This window comes from Saimiri boliviensis, chromosome 14 (genome assembly GCF_048565385.1).
Source record: "Saimiri boliviensis isolate mSaiBol1 chromosome 14, mSaiBol1.pri, whole genome shotgun sequence".
Taxonomy (NCBI): domain Eukaryota; kingdom Metazoa; phylum Chordata; class Mammalia; order Primates; family Cebidae; genus Saimiri; species Saimiri boliviensis.
This window is the reverse complement of record NC_133462.1, coordinates 26,870,075-26,885,152: the sequence shown is the minus strand read 5'-3', so window position 1 is coordinate 26,885,152 and position 15,078 is coordinate 26,870,075. Positions and strand designations below refer to the sequence as shown.

Sequence of the window (15,078 nt, the reverse complement as noted above, 5' to 3'; positions counted from 1 at the left end):
AGCCTGGTCAATACGGTAAAACCCTATCTCCACTAAAATTACAGAAATCATTAGCTGGTCATGCACACCTGTAACCTCAGCTCCTTGGGAGGGAAGCTGAGGCAGGAGAATCGCTTGTGCCTGAGAGGTAGAGGTTGCAGTGCAGCGAGATCTTGCCACTGCACTCAAGCCTGGGTGACAGAGGGAGAGTTGTTATCAAATATATATATACTACATGGAGCTCAGGCACAGTGGTTCATGCCTATAATCCTATAGCTTTAGGAGGCCAAAGCAGTCACAACACTTGCAAGATCAGCCTGGGCAACATAATGAGACTCTCCATATAAAAATGAGAAATCTTGCCGAGTGCGGTGGCTCAAGCCTGTAATCCTAGCACTTTGGGAGGCCGAGGCAGGTGGATCACGAGATCAAGAGATTGAGACCATCCTGGTCAACAAGGTGAAACCCCATCTCTACTAAAAATACAAAAAATTAGTTGGGCATGGTGGCGTGTGCCTGTAATCCCAGCTACTCAGGAGGTTGAGGCAGGAGAATTGCCCAAACCCAGGAGGCAGAGGTTGCGGTGAGCCGAGATCGCGCCATTCCACTCCAGCCTGGGTAACAAGAGCAAAACTGTGTCTCAAAAAAAATAAAAATAAAAAACATAAAATGTGTCCATTATGTTGAGACTTAAAATAATGCTGAACAGCAATATGAACACATGTAAATATAAGCTCTCCATTAAATGTCAATATACGAACACACACAGATTTTTTTACTATCAAATGATGATACAGGCTGGGCATGGTGGCAGGAACCTGTAATCCCATCTAAGTGGGAGGCATAGGCAGGAGAACTGTTTGAACCCAAAAGACAGACATTGCAGTGAGCCAACTTCGCACCACTGCACTCTATCCTGAGCAACAGACAAGACTTAGTCTCAAAAACAATACAAAACAAAATGATAGTACATAAAACCTTTAAACTTTTTTATGCAATATAAAAAACATTATATACATTTCCATGAATCTGTTAACATATACAACATATAAAATACTTTTAATATCAATAACAATCTGGAAAATATAGAAGCATAGCGTTTGTATTCAAATGAAGTTGTTATGATATTAAAATATATTGTTTTAACATTAAGATATATGTAATCTTCAGTTTTCAAGATTACAAAGGTATTGTTTATAGAAAGTATGCAAAAGAAGTTAAAAAATAATCAAAGCATGCTAGTACAAAATTAAATAAAAATAAAAATAAAACAACAAATGAGAAAAATATAACTACTGGGAAAACATAAAACAATAACAATGTAACTGGTAATAACAACTCACAGCTGTAATCTCAACACTTTGTGAGGATGAGGTAAGCAGGTCACCTGAGGTCAAGAGTTCAAGACCAGCCAGGCCAATATGGTGAAATGCTGTCATTACTAAAAAATAATTTGCCTGGCGTGGTGGTGCATGGCTGTAGTCCCTGCTACTCGGGAGGCTGATGCAGGAGAATAGCTGGAACCCGGGAGGTGGAGGTTGCAATGGGCCTAGATGGTGCCACTGCACTCCAGCCATGGGGACAGGGTGAGACTTCATCTCAAAAGAAAAAAAATAAATAAACTGTATTAATTGTTTTGCATATAGAGGAATACTTGAGATGCATAATTTATCAATAAAAGAGGTTTCTTCAGGTCACAGTTTGCCAGACTGTATAAGAAGCGTATGCCAACATCTGCTTCTGGTGAGGGTCTCAGGAAAGTTACAATCATGGTGGAAAGCAAAGAGTAACTGGACATATTATATACTAATAAATAGAGCCAAGTAGGAGGTGAAGGAACCAGGTTCTTTTTTTTTTTTTTTTTTTTGAGACAGAGTTTCGCTCTTATTACCCAGGCTGGAGTGCAATGGCACAATCTCGGCTCACCGCAACCTCCGCCTCCTGGGTTCTGGCAATTCTCCTGCCTCAGCCTCCTGAGTAGCTGGGATTACAGGCACACGCCACCATGCCCAGCTAATTTTTTTTTTTGTATTTTTAGTAGAGACGGGATTTCACCATGTTGACCAGGATGGTCTTGATCTCCTGACTTTGTGATCCACCCGCCTCGGCCTCCCAAAGTGCTGGGATTACAGGTGTGAACCACACGCCTGGCGGTAACTGCAATATTTAACTGTTTCTGTGTACTCATCAGATATAGGTATTTTGATTCATTGCCATGCACTGTGAATTAAAATTTTAGAGAATCTGCAGTTTAATAATAAATATCAGATTCTAATGAGAAACTTTTAATAAATAATCATTTTTAAAAACTAGGGTTACTTTTTTTTTTAATATACTTTTTTTTTTTTTTTGAGATGGAGTCTTCTCTGTCTCCCAGGCTGGGGTGCAGTGGTGCGATCTCAACTCTGTCTCCCAGGTTCAAGCAATTCTCCCGCCTCAGTCTCTTGGGTAGCTGGGATTACAGGCACGCGCCACCATGCCCAGCCAATTCTTTGTATTTGTAGTAGAGATGGGATTTCTCCATGTTGGTCAGGCTGGTTTTGAACTCCCAACCTCGTGATCCACCTGCCTCGGCCTCCCAAAGTGCTCGGATTACATGCGTGAGCCACTGCGCCCAGCCACGTTACTTTTTGTTTTACGTATATGCTAGTCTAACACAAAGTAAAACTGCTGTAATCTAACCTTAGAAGTAAATAGCCTTACATTGTTAAATACAGAAAATATACGTAAATATTCTGCAGAATAGTTACACAGTTTTGTAAAAAAAAAAGTATTAGAAAGTAAACTGTTATTATTTAGATATATGCTGAAGAAAGTAGATGAAAACCCGATATTCTATTTGCCTGCAGCACACTTAAAAATATAAGTAACTATTTTAGTAAATATGGAGTGCCTACTAATTATCGCATTTACTTCAGGCATACCATACAAATTCTAGCACACTGTCCTAAAAATCTGAATCTAAAATTGCAGACAAATATGAAATAGACGGCTGGGTGCAGTGGCTCACGCTTGTAATCCCAGCACTTTGGGAGACCAAGTTGGGCAGATCATGAGGTCAGGAGTTCAAGACCAGCCTGGCCAATATAGTGAAACTGTGTCTCTACTAAAAATACAAAAATTAGCCACATGTGGTGGCATGTGCCTGTATTTTTAGCTATTCAGGAGGCTGAGGCAGGAGAATTGCTTCAAACCAGAGGCGGAGGTTGCAGTGAGCAGAGATAGTGCCATTGCACTCCAGCCTGGCAAACAAGAGTGAAATTCCATCAGAAAAAAAAAATTGAAATGGAAAATACAAAGTAAAAATGTATGAGGAGAGTGACTTCAGTAAGACAAAAACATTCAAAGTGCCTTATTTTCATATCCCATTATAGCAAAAACAAAATGTCACCTATCCCTGAAAAAAAAAAAGGCTTTTTGACAAAAGTAGGCATTATGGCTCAAACCTGTAACAACAGCTACTTGGTACATTAAGGTTGGAGAACTGCTTCATTCCTGGATTTCAGACCAGGCTGCTTTATGTGGCATGGCAAGATGCCATCTTCAAAGTAAGTACATCTAAGAGAGATTTGAGATTTAGGGAGAAAGCTTTGAAATGCTGTTAAAGCTTATAATTGAAAAGTATTCTATTCAGAAGGCAGGCCCTCATTTGGGTGGGAAACTACAGGACCCCTGTTCTTGGTTACAGACCAGGATAGGGTTCACCCAACTTAGTCCCACTGAGAATTCTGAACTTACTCTGTAACCACTCCAACCTTGTCCAGCCACAGTCTGGGAGAGGTTCTGCCATTCCAGAGACCTAAAGTAAGACACCCATTTACAGCCATGTAGGCTGGCCTGCAGACCTTGGCCTTTACTGTAATGGGTGAAGAGGTTTAATGACTCAGTTTCGGTACCCGAGCCACAGTTTATGGTCAGTGCTGCCTATATAAAAACCCACAGTTAACCTGTGAAAATGCTTTCTGGTACTCAGTGAAAACAATACTTATCCACATCCTGATATAAGGCCCACTGTATGCTGACCCTACTGCCAAAACATGCCCAAGTGTCTGTCCAATGGGAGCAAAGTCCTGAAGAATATATTGTGTCTTCAAAAATAAAATGGAAATTATAACTACCCATGCCCCTGTAACAAGCCAACTAAAGGTGGACCCTAGTGCAGACCCAGCAGCCTTGTGACCAAGCTACCGCCCCTCCCACTACAAAGTCAGTGGGCATCTCAGCACCCTAAGGGCCCAACCAAAGATCTTTTTACCTTCTAAAATCAGTTTATGAAAACTTGAAGAGGTGCTTGCTCCATCAAATTCAGACACCAATACAAACTATATTGTGCCCACGGTCAATGCTTCTATTTTAATGCAGCACTGGAGGTATGTGGCAGAAGAATTCGTCAAAGAACTAAAAAGGTCTATTGAAATTGAAAAAAAGTGCCGGGCGCGGTGGCTCAAGCCTGTAATCCCAGCACTTTGGGAGGCAGAGGCGGGTGGATCACGAGGTCAAGAGATCGAGACCATCCTGGTCAACATGGTGAAACCCCATCTCTACTAAAAATACAAAAAATTAGCTGGGCATGGTGGCGTGTGCCTGTAATCCCAGCTACTCAGGAGGCTGAGGCAGGAGAATTGCCTGAACCCAGGAGGCGGAGGTTGCGGTGAGCCAAGATCATGCCATTGCACTCCAGCCTGGGTAACAAGAGCGAAACTCCGTCTCAAAAAAAAGAAAAGTAAGTTAAAAGTTGCTGTTTTTAGATCATACAATAAATCTTATTTACTAGAGCAATAAATAATAAATTTCTGAGAACAAAATTAACCAAGGGGGTAAAAAACCTTTACAGTATTAATAATCAATGAAAAAATTAGAGAAGGTCCAAATCAATTTTAAAATAGTTTATGTCTATGGATTGAAAGAATACATGTTATTAAAATGTCATATTATTCAAAGTTATCTATATATTGAATAAACTTCCTATGAAAATTGCAGTTTTTTTTCCACAGAAATGAAAAATGTAATTCTAAAACTTACATGAAACTAAACTTTGAATATCCAAAGCAATCTTGAGGAAAAAAACAAAGCTGAAGGATACCATACTTAAAATTTCAAACTATTTTCAAAGATGATATTGTAATAAAAACAGGATGGACTGTGTAGAACAATGAACAAAAAAATGCTACAGAAACTACTGCTCTCACACATTTCAGACCTAATGCAAAAAAAAAAAAAAAAAGAAAAGAAAAAACTTCAAAAAATAGTTTTAGTTTCTAAAAATTATGTAAATATTTGTGTGTCCCAAAAGAAATGGAAAAGCAGCCAGATTGTACAGTCTCTTATATGTCATAAAGAGGACATTGGCTCTCACTGAGTCTAAATTAGTTCAAGAATTGCAAAAAGCAGTGTGGAGTGCTGGGTACTGTGGCTCAGGCCTGTAATTTCAGCGCTTTTGAAGGCTGAGGCAGGTGGATCCCCTGAGGTTGGGAGCTCGAAACCAGCCTGACCAATATGGAGAAGCAATACCTTGAAGGAAGGAATACCTTGAAGGAAGCTCACCAAAAGAAAAGCTGAATCCTTAGAGAATATAAAAGCTAAGACAGAAAATGTCTCTTTGTCAGAGTAAAATTAAAAACAGCTGTCCAGAACTATTTTCTTTGGCACAGGTTCCCACATCACATTTTAAGGGCTGGATTTCTCTTTGACCTTGGGATCTCTCTTTTTTTTTTCTTTTTTTTGAGACGGAGTTTCGCACTTGTTACCCAGGCTGGAGTGCAATGGTGTCATCTCGGCTCATGCCAACCTCCGCCTCCTGGGTTCAAGCACTTCTCCTGTCTCAGCCTCCCGAGTAGCTGGGACTACAGGCGCGCGGCACCATGCTTGGCTAATTTTTTGTATGTTTAGTAGAGACGGGGTTTCACCATGTTGACCAGGATGGTCTCGATCTCTTGACCTCGTGATCCACTTGCCTCGGCCTCCCAAAGTGCTGGGATTATAGGCGTGAGCCACCGCGCCCCGCCGGGACCTCTTATCTGTATCTTCAGTTGTATTCATTTTCACTGCACCTACCAGGGGATGTGGCAATCATCTCATGACTCTTTACATTCAAAGATTATTTTTCTTGTTCAAGACAGGTGATCAGGTCTGGGTTAGAGACAACAATACCTGTATTAGTTAAAAATAAAAAACATGAGCTGGGCGCGGTGGCTCATGCCTATAATCCTAGCACTTTGGAGGCCAAGACGGACGGATCACCTGAGGCCTGGAGTTGAAGACCAGCCTGACCAACATAGTGAAACCCAGTCTTTAAAAGAAAAAAATAAAATAAAAAACATGAGGCCGGGCGTGGTGGCTCAAGCCTGTAATCCCAGCACTTTGGGAGGCCGAGGCGGGTGGATCACGAGGTCAAGAGATCGAGACCATCCCGGTCAACATGGTGAAACCCTGTCTCTACTAAAAATACGAAAAATTAGCTGGGCATGGTGGCACGTGCCTGTAATCCCAGCTACTCAGGAGGCTGAGGCAGGAGAACTGCCTGAACCCAGGAGGCGGAGGTTGCGGTGAGCCGAGATCGTGCCATTGCATTCCAGCCTGGGTAACAAGAGCGAAACTCTGTCTCAAAAAAAAAAAAAAAAAAGAATTTGGCTCATATTCTCTACTTACAAGCTAGTAAGGTGCTCAGAGAGGATGTAATAAAATATTCTAGTAAATTAATACCAAAATACTAATTAATAACACAAATTTCTAAATATTTAGAAAATACTTTGAACGAATAGTTGGCTTTTTTTTTTTTTCTTTTCAGAGGAAGTTTCGCTCTTGTTGCCCAGGCTGGAATAGGATGGCGCAATCTCAGCTCACCACAAACTCTGTCTCTGGCTTCAGCCAATTCTTCTGCCTCAGCCTCCAGTGTACCTGGTGTTAAAGGCGTGCACCACCATGCCTGGCTAATTCTGTATTTTTGGTAGAGATGAAGATTCACCACGTTGATCAGGATGGTCTCAAACTCCAGATGCCTCAGGTGATCTGCCTGTTTTAGCTTCCAAAAGTGCTAGGATTACAGGCATGAGCCACTGTGCTCAGCCCTGCTTGTAGGTTTTTAAATTTTACTACCTGGTACTACTGAATCAAATATTGGTGGTGGCAATTAGATTTTCAGGTGAGGGCAACAATCTTTTATGCCACTAAATTGCTGGAATTACCACTAATTTAGAGTGAAGGATACAGCTCAACGCAAGAATTTGGAAAGTTTGGATTAAAATGAAATATCTTGAAGAAATTCTTTTCTATGTCAATAAATTCTGAAGATATTCTGGAAAAAGGGCTTCTGAAACTCTTTTATGCACAGAGTAAATTACTAAGAAACATCCTACAAAAAAAATAAATACGTTAATAAAACCTTTAGGGTATATTATGAATTGTGTATTCAAGTTATCCTTACCAAGGAAGACCAGGTTTCTGTAGTTCTCCAACATCACATCCCTATACAGATTCCGCTGTGCAGTGTCCAGGCAATTCCACTCCTCCAGAGAGAATTCTATGGCCACATCCCTAAACTCCAATGGTTCCTGAAAAACACACACACACATATTTTTACCAAGTGGCCATGAGAGGAATTTTTAATTTGACGTAAGGCAATAATATGAATAGATGCTTTTCAAAAGAAGACATACATGTGGCTAACAGCATATGAAAAAAAATGATCATCACTCATCATTAAAGGAATTTAAAAAGAAAAAAACACAATGAGATACCACTTCACCAAGTCAGAACGGCTATTTTTAAAAAGTCAAAAAATGGCCAGGTGTGGTGGCTCATGCCTATAATCCAAGCACTTTGGAGGCCAAGGTAGGCAGACCACCTGAGGTCGGGAGTTCAAGAACAGCCTAGCCAACATGGTGAAATCCCGTCTTTAAAAAAAAAAAAAAAAAGTCAAAAAGTAACAGATGCTGACAGGGTTGTAGAGAAAAAAGAATGCTTATACTCTGTTGCTGGGAATCTAAATTAGTTCAAGAATTGCAAAAAGCAGTGTGGTGTGCTGGGTAATGTGGCTCACGCCTGTAATTTCAGCATTTTGAAGGCTGAGGCAGAGGTTGGGAGCTCGAGACCAGACTGACCAATATGGAGAAACCCCAACTTTATTAAAAATACAAAATTAGCTGGGGGGTGGTAGCATATGCCTGTCTTCCCAGCTAATCTGGAGGCTAAGGCAGGACAATTTCTTGAACCTCTGAGGTGGAGGTTGCGGTGAGCCGATATTGTGCCACTGCACTCCAGCCTGGGCAACAAGAGCAAAATTCAGTCTCAAAACACACACACACACACACACACACACACACACACACACAACAACAAAAAAAAAAAGCAGTGTAGTGATTGCTGATAAACTAAAAACAGAATTATCATTTGACAGAGAAAGCTCATAATTTTGTACATAACCAAAGAAATACACATTATTTCATTATTATAAAGACACGTCCACATGCATTTCCATTGCAGCACTATTCACAGTAGCAAAGACATGGATAGGCCCTAAATATCTATCAATGGTAGACTGAATGAAGAAAATATGATATGGTCAGATGTGGTGAGTCATGCCTGGAATTGCAGCAGTTTGGGAGGCTGAGGCAGGTGGATTGCCTGAGCTTAGAATTTTGAGACCAGCCTAGGCAACATGACAAAATCCTGTCTCCACAAAAAATACAAAAAACAAAACAAAACAAAAAACTGGCCAGGCATACTAACGCACACACGTGGACCCAGTTACCTGAGATAATGAAGTAGGAGAGAATTGCTTGAGCTTGGGAGGCTGAGTGTAAAGTAACCAATATCATGCCATGGTACCCGAGCCTGGACAGTAAGCCAGACACTGTCTCAAAAACTAAAATGAAAGATTTCGTAAAAGAAAAAATATGGTCCATAAACATCATGGAATACTCTATGGCCGTTAAAAAAATAATGTCTTTGAGGCCGGGCGTGGTGGCTCAAGCCTGTAATCCCAGCACTTTGGGAGGCCGAGGTGGGTGGATCACGAGGTCAAGAGATAGAGACCATCCTGGTCAACATGGTGAAACCCCATCTCCACTAAAAATACAAAAAATTAGCTGGGCATGGTGGCGTGTGCCTGTAATCCCGGCTACTCAGGAGGCTGAGGCAGAAGAATTGCCTGAACCCAGGAGGCGGAGGTTGCGGTGAGCCGAGATCGTGCCATTGCACTCCAGCCTGGGTAACAAGAGCGAAACTCCGTCTTAAAAAAAAAAAAAAAATGTCTTTGCAATAACATCAATGAAGCTGGCGATCATTTTTAGAAAACTAGGCCGGGCGCGGTGGCTCACACCTATAATCCCAGCACTTTGGGAGGCTGAGGCGGGTGGATCACGAGGTCAAGAGACCGAGACCATCCTGGTCAACATGGTGAAACCCTGTCTCTACTAAAATACAAAAATTAGCTGGGCATGGTGGTGCGCGCCTGTAGTCCCAGCTACTTGCGAGGCTGAGGCTGAAGAACTGCTTGAACCCAGGAGGTGGAGATTGTGGTGAGCCGAGATCGCGCCATTGCACTCCAGCCTGGGTAACAAGAGTGAAACTCTGACTCAAAAAAAAAAAAAGAAAACTAATGCAGAGCACAGGCACCAGTGTCTCATGCCTGTAATCCCAGGAATCTGGGATGCTGAGGCATGTGAATCACCAGAGGTCGCAAGTTTGAGACCAACCTCACCAACATGGAGAAATCCTATCTCTAGTGAAAATACAAAATTAGGGCCAGGCGCCATGGCTCAAGCCACTAATCCCAGCACTTTGGGAGGCCAAGGCAGGTGGATCACGGGGTCAAGAGATCGAGACCATCCTCATCAACAGGGTGAAACCCCGTCTCTACTAAAAATACAAAACATTAGCTGGGCATGGTGGCACGTGCCTGTAATCCCAGCTACTCAGGAGGCTGAGGCAGGAGAATTGCTTGAACCCAGGAGGCGGAGGTTGCGGTGAGCCAAGATTGCGCCATTGCACTCCAGCCTGGGTAACGAGCGAAGCTCCGTCTCAAAAAAAAACACAAAAAAACAAAAAAACAAAAAAACAAAATTAGGCTGGGTGCAGTGGCTCACGCCTGTGATTCCACCACTTTCAGACGCTGAGGCGAGCAGGTCACCTGAGGTCTGCAGTTTGAGACCAGCCTGACCAATATGGAGAAACCCCTTCTCTAGTAAAAATACAAAATTAGACCGGGTACAGTGGCTCACACTTGTAATCCCAACATTTTGGGAGGATCCACCGAGCTGGGTGGATCACGGAGGTTAGAAGTTTGATACCAGCCTGACCAACATGGAGTAACCCCATCTCTACTAAAAATAAAACAAATTAGTTGGATGTGGTGGTGCCTGTCTGTAATCCCAGCTACTTGTGATGCTGAGGCAGGAGAATCACTTGAACCTGAAAAACAGAGGTTGCTATGAGCCAAGATCATGCCATTGAACTTCCAGCCTGGGCAACAAGAATGAAACTCCACCTCAAAAAAAAAAAAAAAAAAAAAACAAACCCAAATAAACAAATAAATAAATAAAAATCCATAATTAACCAAGCGTGGTAATCCCAGCTATTCAAGATTCTGAGGCAGGACAATTTCTTGAACCCAGAAGGCGGAGGTTGTGGTGAGTTGACATTCCAGGATTGCACTCCAGCCTTGGGCAAAAACAGCACAACTCCATCTCAAAACAAAACAAAGCAAAACTAAGAAAACTAATGGAGAAACAGACAACTAAACAGATGTTAGTATTTATCAGAGCTAAATAATAAAAACATATGAACACGCAAAGAGAACAACGGACACTGAGGCCTAGTTGAGGGTGGAGGGTGTGAGGACTAAGAGGATCAGAAAACCTACCTATTGGGTGCTATGAGTAGTACCTCAGTGACAAGATAATCTGCACACCAAACCCCCATGACACGATTTTAGCTGAATAAAAAACCCACATGAATATCCTGAACCAAAAATAAAACTACAAGAAAAAAATTCCTGGGTATTGAAGAGTGAATGTAGGTGAAAGGACCGACTTTTGCCACAGATAGTGGGCCAGGTGGGGCTGTTCTCTGATTTATTCGTTTGCCTGCAGGCAGATGAGATTATGAACAGGAGGTCCAGAACCTTAGGTTGATGGGGAAAACAGCTTGCTGCTGCAGATTCAGTGTCTGAAGGTGGGGATATGCAGACATGCAGACACTTGTGGGTCCTCAGCAAGAAACACCATGATCAAAAAGGCCACAGTGGGGTGGGCGTGGTGGCTCAAGCCTGTAATCCCAGCGCTTTGGGAGGCCGAGGCGGGTGGATCACGAGGTCAAGAGATCGAGACCATCCTGGTCAACATGGTGAAACCCCGTCTCTACTAAAAGTACAAAAAATTAGCTGGGCATGGTGGCACGTGCCTGTAATCCCAGCTACTCAGGAGGCTGAGGCAGGAGAATTGCCTGAACCCAGGAGGCGGAGGTTGCGGTGAGCCGAGATCGCGCCATTGCACTCCAGCCTGGGTAACGAGAGCGAAACTCCGTCTCGGAAAAAAAAAAAAAAAAAAATAGAATAAAGGCTCCTTCCATGACTGGGGTGAGCTGGCACAACTGCAGGGGAGGCCTTCCAGAGAAACCTGAGACTTTAATAACCTCCTGCTGGCCAGGTGCGGTGGCTCAAGCCTGTAATCTCAGCACTTTGGGAAGGGGAGGCAGGGGGATCACCAGAGGTTGGGAGTTCGAGACCAGTCTGGCCAACATGGAGAAACCCCGTCTCTAATAAAAGCACAAAATTGGTGGGGCGTGATGGCGCATGCCTGCAATTCTAGCTACTTGCGAGACTGAGGCAGGAGAATCGCTTGCAGCCGGAAGGCAGAGGTTGTATTTTTGTATTTCTAGTAGAGATGGGGTTTCACCATGTTGGCCAGGCTGGTCTAGAACTATTGAACTTGTGAACAGCCTGCCTTAGCCTCCCAAAGTGCTGGAACAGGTGTCAGCCATCCCGCCCAGCCAGCAAGGGGTTTTTAACCCTTTCAAAGTTTTTTGTTGTTGTTGTCCTTCCTCTATTAGCTGGAGTTGGACAGCACTATCTAAACTGATCCTGGTTGGCTTAGACCAAAACTTTTTTCAAATAGGGTAAACGCTCGATTTTGCTAGAAAAAGAGAAAGGGGAAGAAAAAGGGTTAGGGTTGATTTGCAACTTTTACAACTTAAGACCAAGAAGCTGAGTCTTTGAAGAGGAATTTAGTTCACCTCACAACTCCTGACTGTAAGGTCTGACCGAGCCATGAACAGCATGGTAATCTCTGTGACCTGCAGGTACACCCAGATGAGTTCCTGGAAGAAACGATCAACCCCCGCAGAGCGCCCAACTAAACAGACATTCTTCTACTGTTTTTTTTTTTTTTTTGTCTTTTTGTTTTTTTCCTTTTTGTAGAGAACGGGGTCTCGCTCTATTGCCCAGGCAGGTCTCGAACTCCTGGGCTCAAGCTATCCTCCTGCCTCTGCCTAAGAGCTGGGATTACAGGCGTGAGCCACAGCGCCCGGCTCTTCTGTTTCTTTTTCCGGCCTCCACTGACAAGGCTATTGGACTTCAGAACCGAACTTGGCCAACCTGGTGACTCCACAACTTACGACCCCCTCCCAGCTTGCAAATCGACACCCCTTTCCACCTTGCAAACAACCGCAAATTGAAACGTCTGTAACTTTCCACTGCCCATCCCAAACCTATAAAACCAACTCCTACCCCACCGCCCTCCCCTGACTCCATTTTCGATCCCAGCCCGCCTGCACCCAGGTGAATACACAGCCTTGTTGCTCACACAAAGCCTGTTTCGGGGTCTGTTCATTCAGCGTCCGCGTTTTAACACAGATCTCAAGTGATTCGCTGGCCCCAGCGTCCCAAAATGCTGGGATTACAGGCGTGAGCCACCATGCCAGGTCTCATAAGTTTTTCATAGGAGAAAAGAGAAACTGTGAATCCCAAAGGCTAAAGCCCTTCCCATTCACGAACCCGCACCTCGAGTCAGAACTCTGCCCTGAGGACCCTGCTGTGGTTCCTGCGCAACGTGGGAGGGACGCCGCGCTGACGGTGACGAGCTGCTTAGAGAGGGCTCCAGGCCAGGGCAGTCACTGTGCAGGAAGGGGCAGGACGCCTGGCGCCTGCCTGTCAGCGCGGCCGCCATCTTACGGCTGAAGGGGACTGAGGCCGAGCCGGCCAAGGAGAAATCCCTCGAAGATTGTGGGGCTGACCGCGGGGAGGCCTCCGTCCCACCACAGCCGCTCCCCACCGGTTCCGACCAGTCCCTCGCCTTTCTCTGGATGTCGGAAAGGCACTCTCACCATTTGTAGGCTTCCAGGGGTTCCCCGCCTCTCAGCTGTGGATCTCCCAATGCCTGAAGGTCACCGGGCCGCAGAGTCTGGGCCTCGAAGAGCAGAGGACGCAGAACAGAGAACACGAGACCTGGAGCTTTCGCGACAGTGAGACAAAGGCCGCGCCAAACCCGGAAGCCGCCCTCTTCGCTCCAGCTACGTTTCTGATTGGACGGTTTCCAACCCAACGTCCCCGAATGGATAATGCTTAAGGCCCCGCCCCCCCAGGCCCTGAGTGACAGAAGATGTGATCACACGCTGGGCAGAGTGAAGAAAGAGTAACAGCCTAAACTGCAGCCTTTTCCCGCAGAGCTTCCTCCCTTAGCTGAGCCAGGCTCGCCCCAGAGTATGAAAAAAATTCAACCTTTTTTTTTTTTTTTTTGAGGCTGGAGTGCAGTAGCGCAATCTAGGCTAACTGCAATGTCCACCTTTCGGGTTCAAGTAATTCTCCTGCCTCAGCCTCTCCAGTAGCTGGGATTATAGGCATGTACCACCATGGTAGGCAAATTTTGAACTTTTAGTAGAGACCGGGTTTCTCCATATTGGTCAGGCTGGTCTCAAACTTCCGACCTCAGGTGATCCTCCTGCCTTGGCCTCCCAAAGTGCTGTGATTACACACGTGAGCTACCGAGCCCAGCCTATATCTTTTTTTAATTTCTATTTTAATGTATTCAAAAGGTGAACAGAAGGTTCTTTTTTTATATATTAATAATACAGAAAATTTTTGTTCAAGAGAAAATCAACTTTTACTTTGGTAATTGTGTATTATCAATGCTAAAGGTAATTTTAATAAAACTTTATAAATACTACTTGGTATAGTCTCAGAAAAATAAAAAGAAAAAGAAAAGGGGTGAGGAAACAAAAAATTTTGTAAAAAAAAAACTTCGTAGCCGGGCGCGGTGGCTCTCACCTGTAATCCAAGCACCTTGGAGGCCAAGGCGGGTGGATCACCTGAGGTTGGGAATTCGAGCCTGACCAACATGGTGAAACCCCATCTTTAAAAAAATAAATTAAGCCGGGCGCGGTGGCTCACGCCTGTAATCCCAGCACTTTGGGAGGCTGAGGCGGGTGGATCACAAGGTCAAAAGATCGAGACCATCCTGGTCAAAATGATGAAACCCTGTCTCTACTAAAAATACAAAACATGGCCGGGTGCGGTGGCTCAAGCCTGTAATCCCAGCAGGGAGGCCGAGGGGGGTGGATCACGAGGTCGAGAGATCGAGACCATCCTGGTCAACATGGTGAAACCCCGTCTCTACTAAAAATACAAAACATTAGCTGGCCATGGTGGCGCGTGCCTGTAATCCGAGCTACTCAGGAGGCTGAGGCAGGAGAATTGCCTGAACCCAGGAGGCGGAGGTTGCCGTGAGCCGAGATCGCTCCATTGCACTCCAGCCTGGGTAACAAGAGCGAAACCCCGTCTCAAAAAAAAAACAAACAAAAAAACTTAGTATATAACTGACATGAGAACTGAAGCTTGAGCCGCATGACTCCAAGCTAAACCTAATATTAAGCCCACAAAAGGAGGTTGTTAAAGACTTAGTTCTTCCCGGGGCACCTCCCTTGCAGATTTCCCAGACTGCTCACCCGGCCATGGAAGAAACCTCTATACTGAGAGAAGCTACAGAGCCCTGGCAAGCTGAGGACCAACAGGCAGATGCAGTTAAGGTTAAGATGAAACAGGACTGAAAGGATATCACTGAAGATAAAGTTGTTCTTGCTTTGAGGCAGTTTCTAGACTTTTAAAAA

The 15,078-nt window shown here is 44.2% G+C and overlaps 1 protein-coding gene across 7 annotated transcripts in view; it reads right to left on the bottom strand.

The window, feature by feature from the left end:
- The window catches only part of LOC101049669 (uncharacterized), a 63,765-nt gene extending 50,279 nt beyond the window's left edge, over nucleotides 1-13,486 (bottom strand). For 5 of the 7 annotated variants that reach the window (XR_012513684.1, XR_012513685.1, XR_012513686.1 and 2 more), the window contains exons 1-2: nucleotides 13,300-13,486; nucleotides 7,403-7,529 (exon numbers count right to left, since the gene is read on the bottom strand). Coding sequence is in view for 1 of the 7 variants with exons in the window: in XM_010332425.3 (XP_010330727.2) it covers nucleotides 7,403-7,529; nucleotides 13,300-13,302 (130 nt within the window). In the remaining 6 variants the exon portion in view is untranslated. Of the gene's footprint in view, nucleotides 1-1,322; nucleotides 6,130-7,402; nucleotides 7,530-13,299 lie in introns of those variants that run through there. The other 2 variants (XM_074385638.1, XM_074385637.1) reach the window with 2 other exon arrangements.
- Between the last annotated feature and the right edge of the window lie 1,592 nt (nucleotides 13,487-15,078).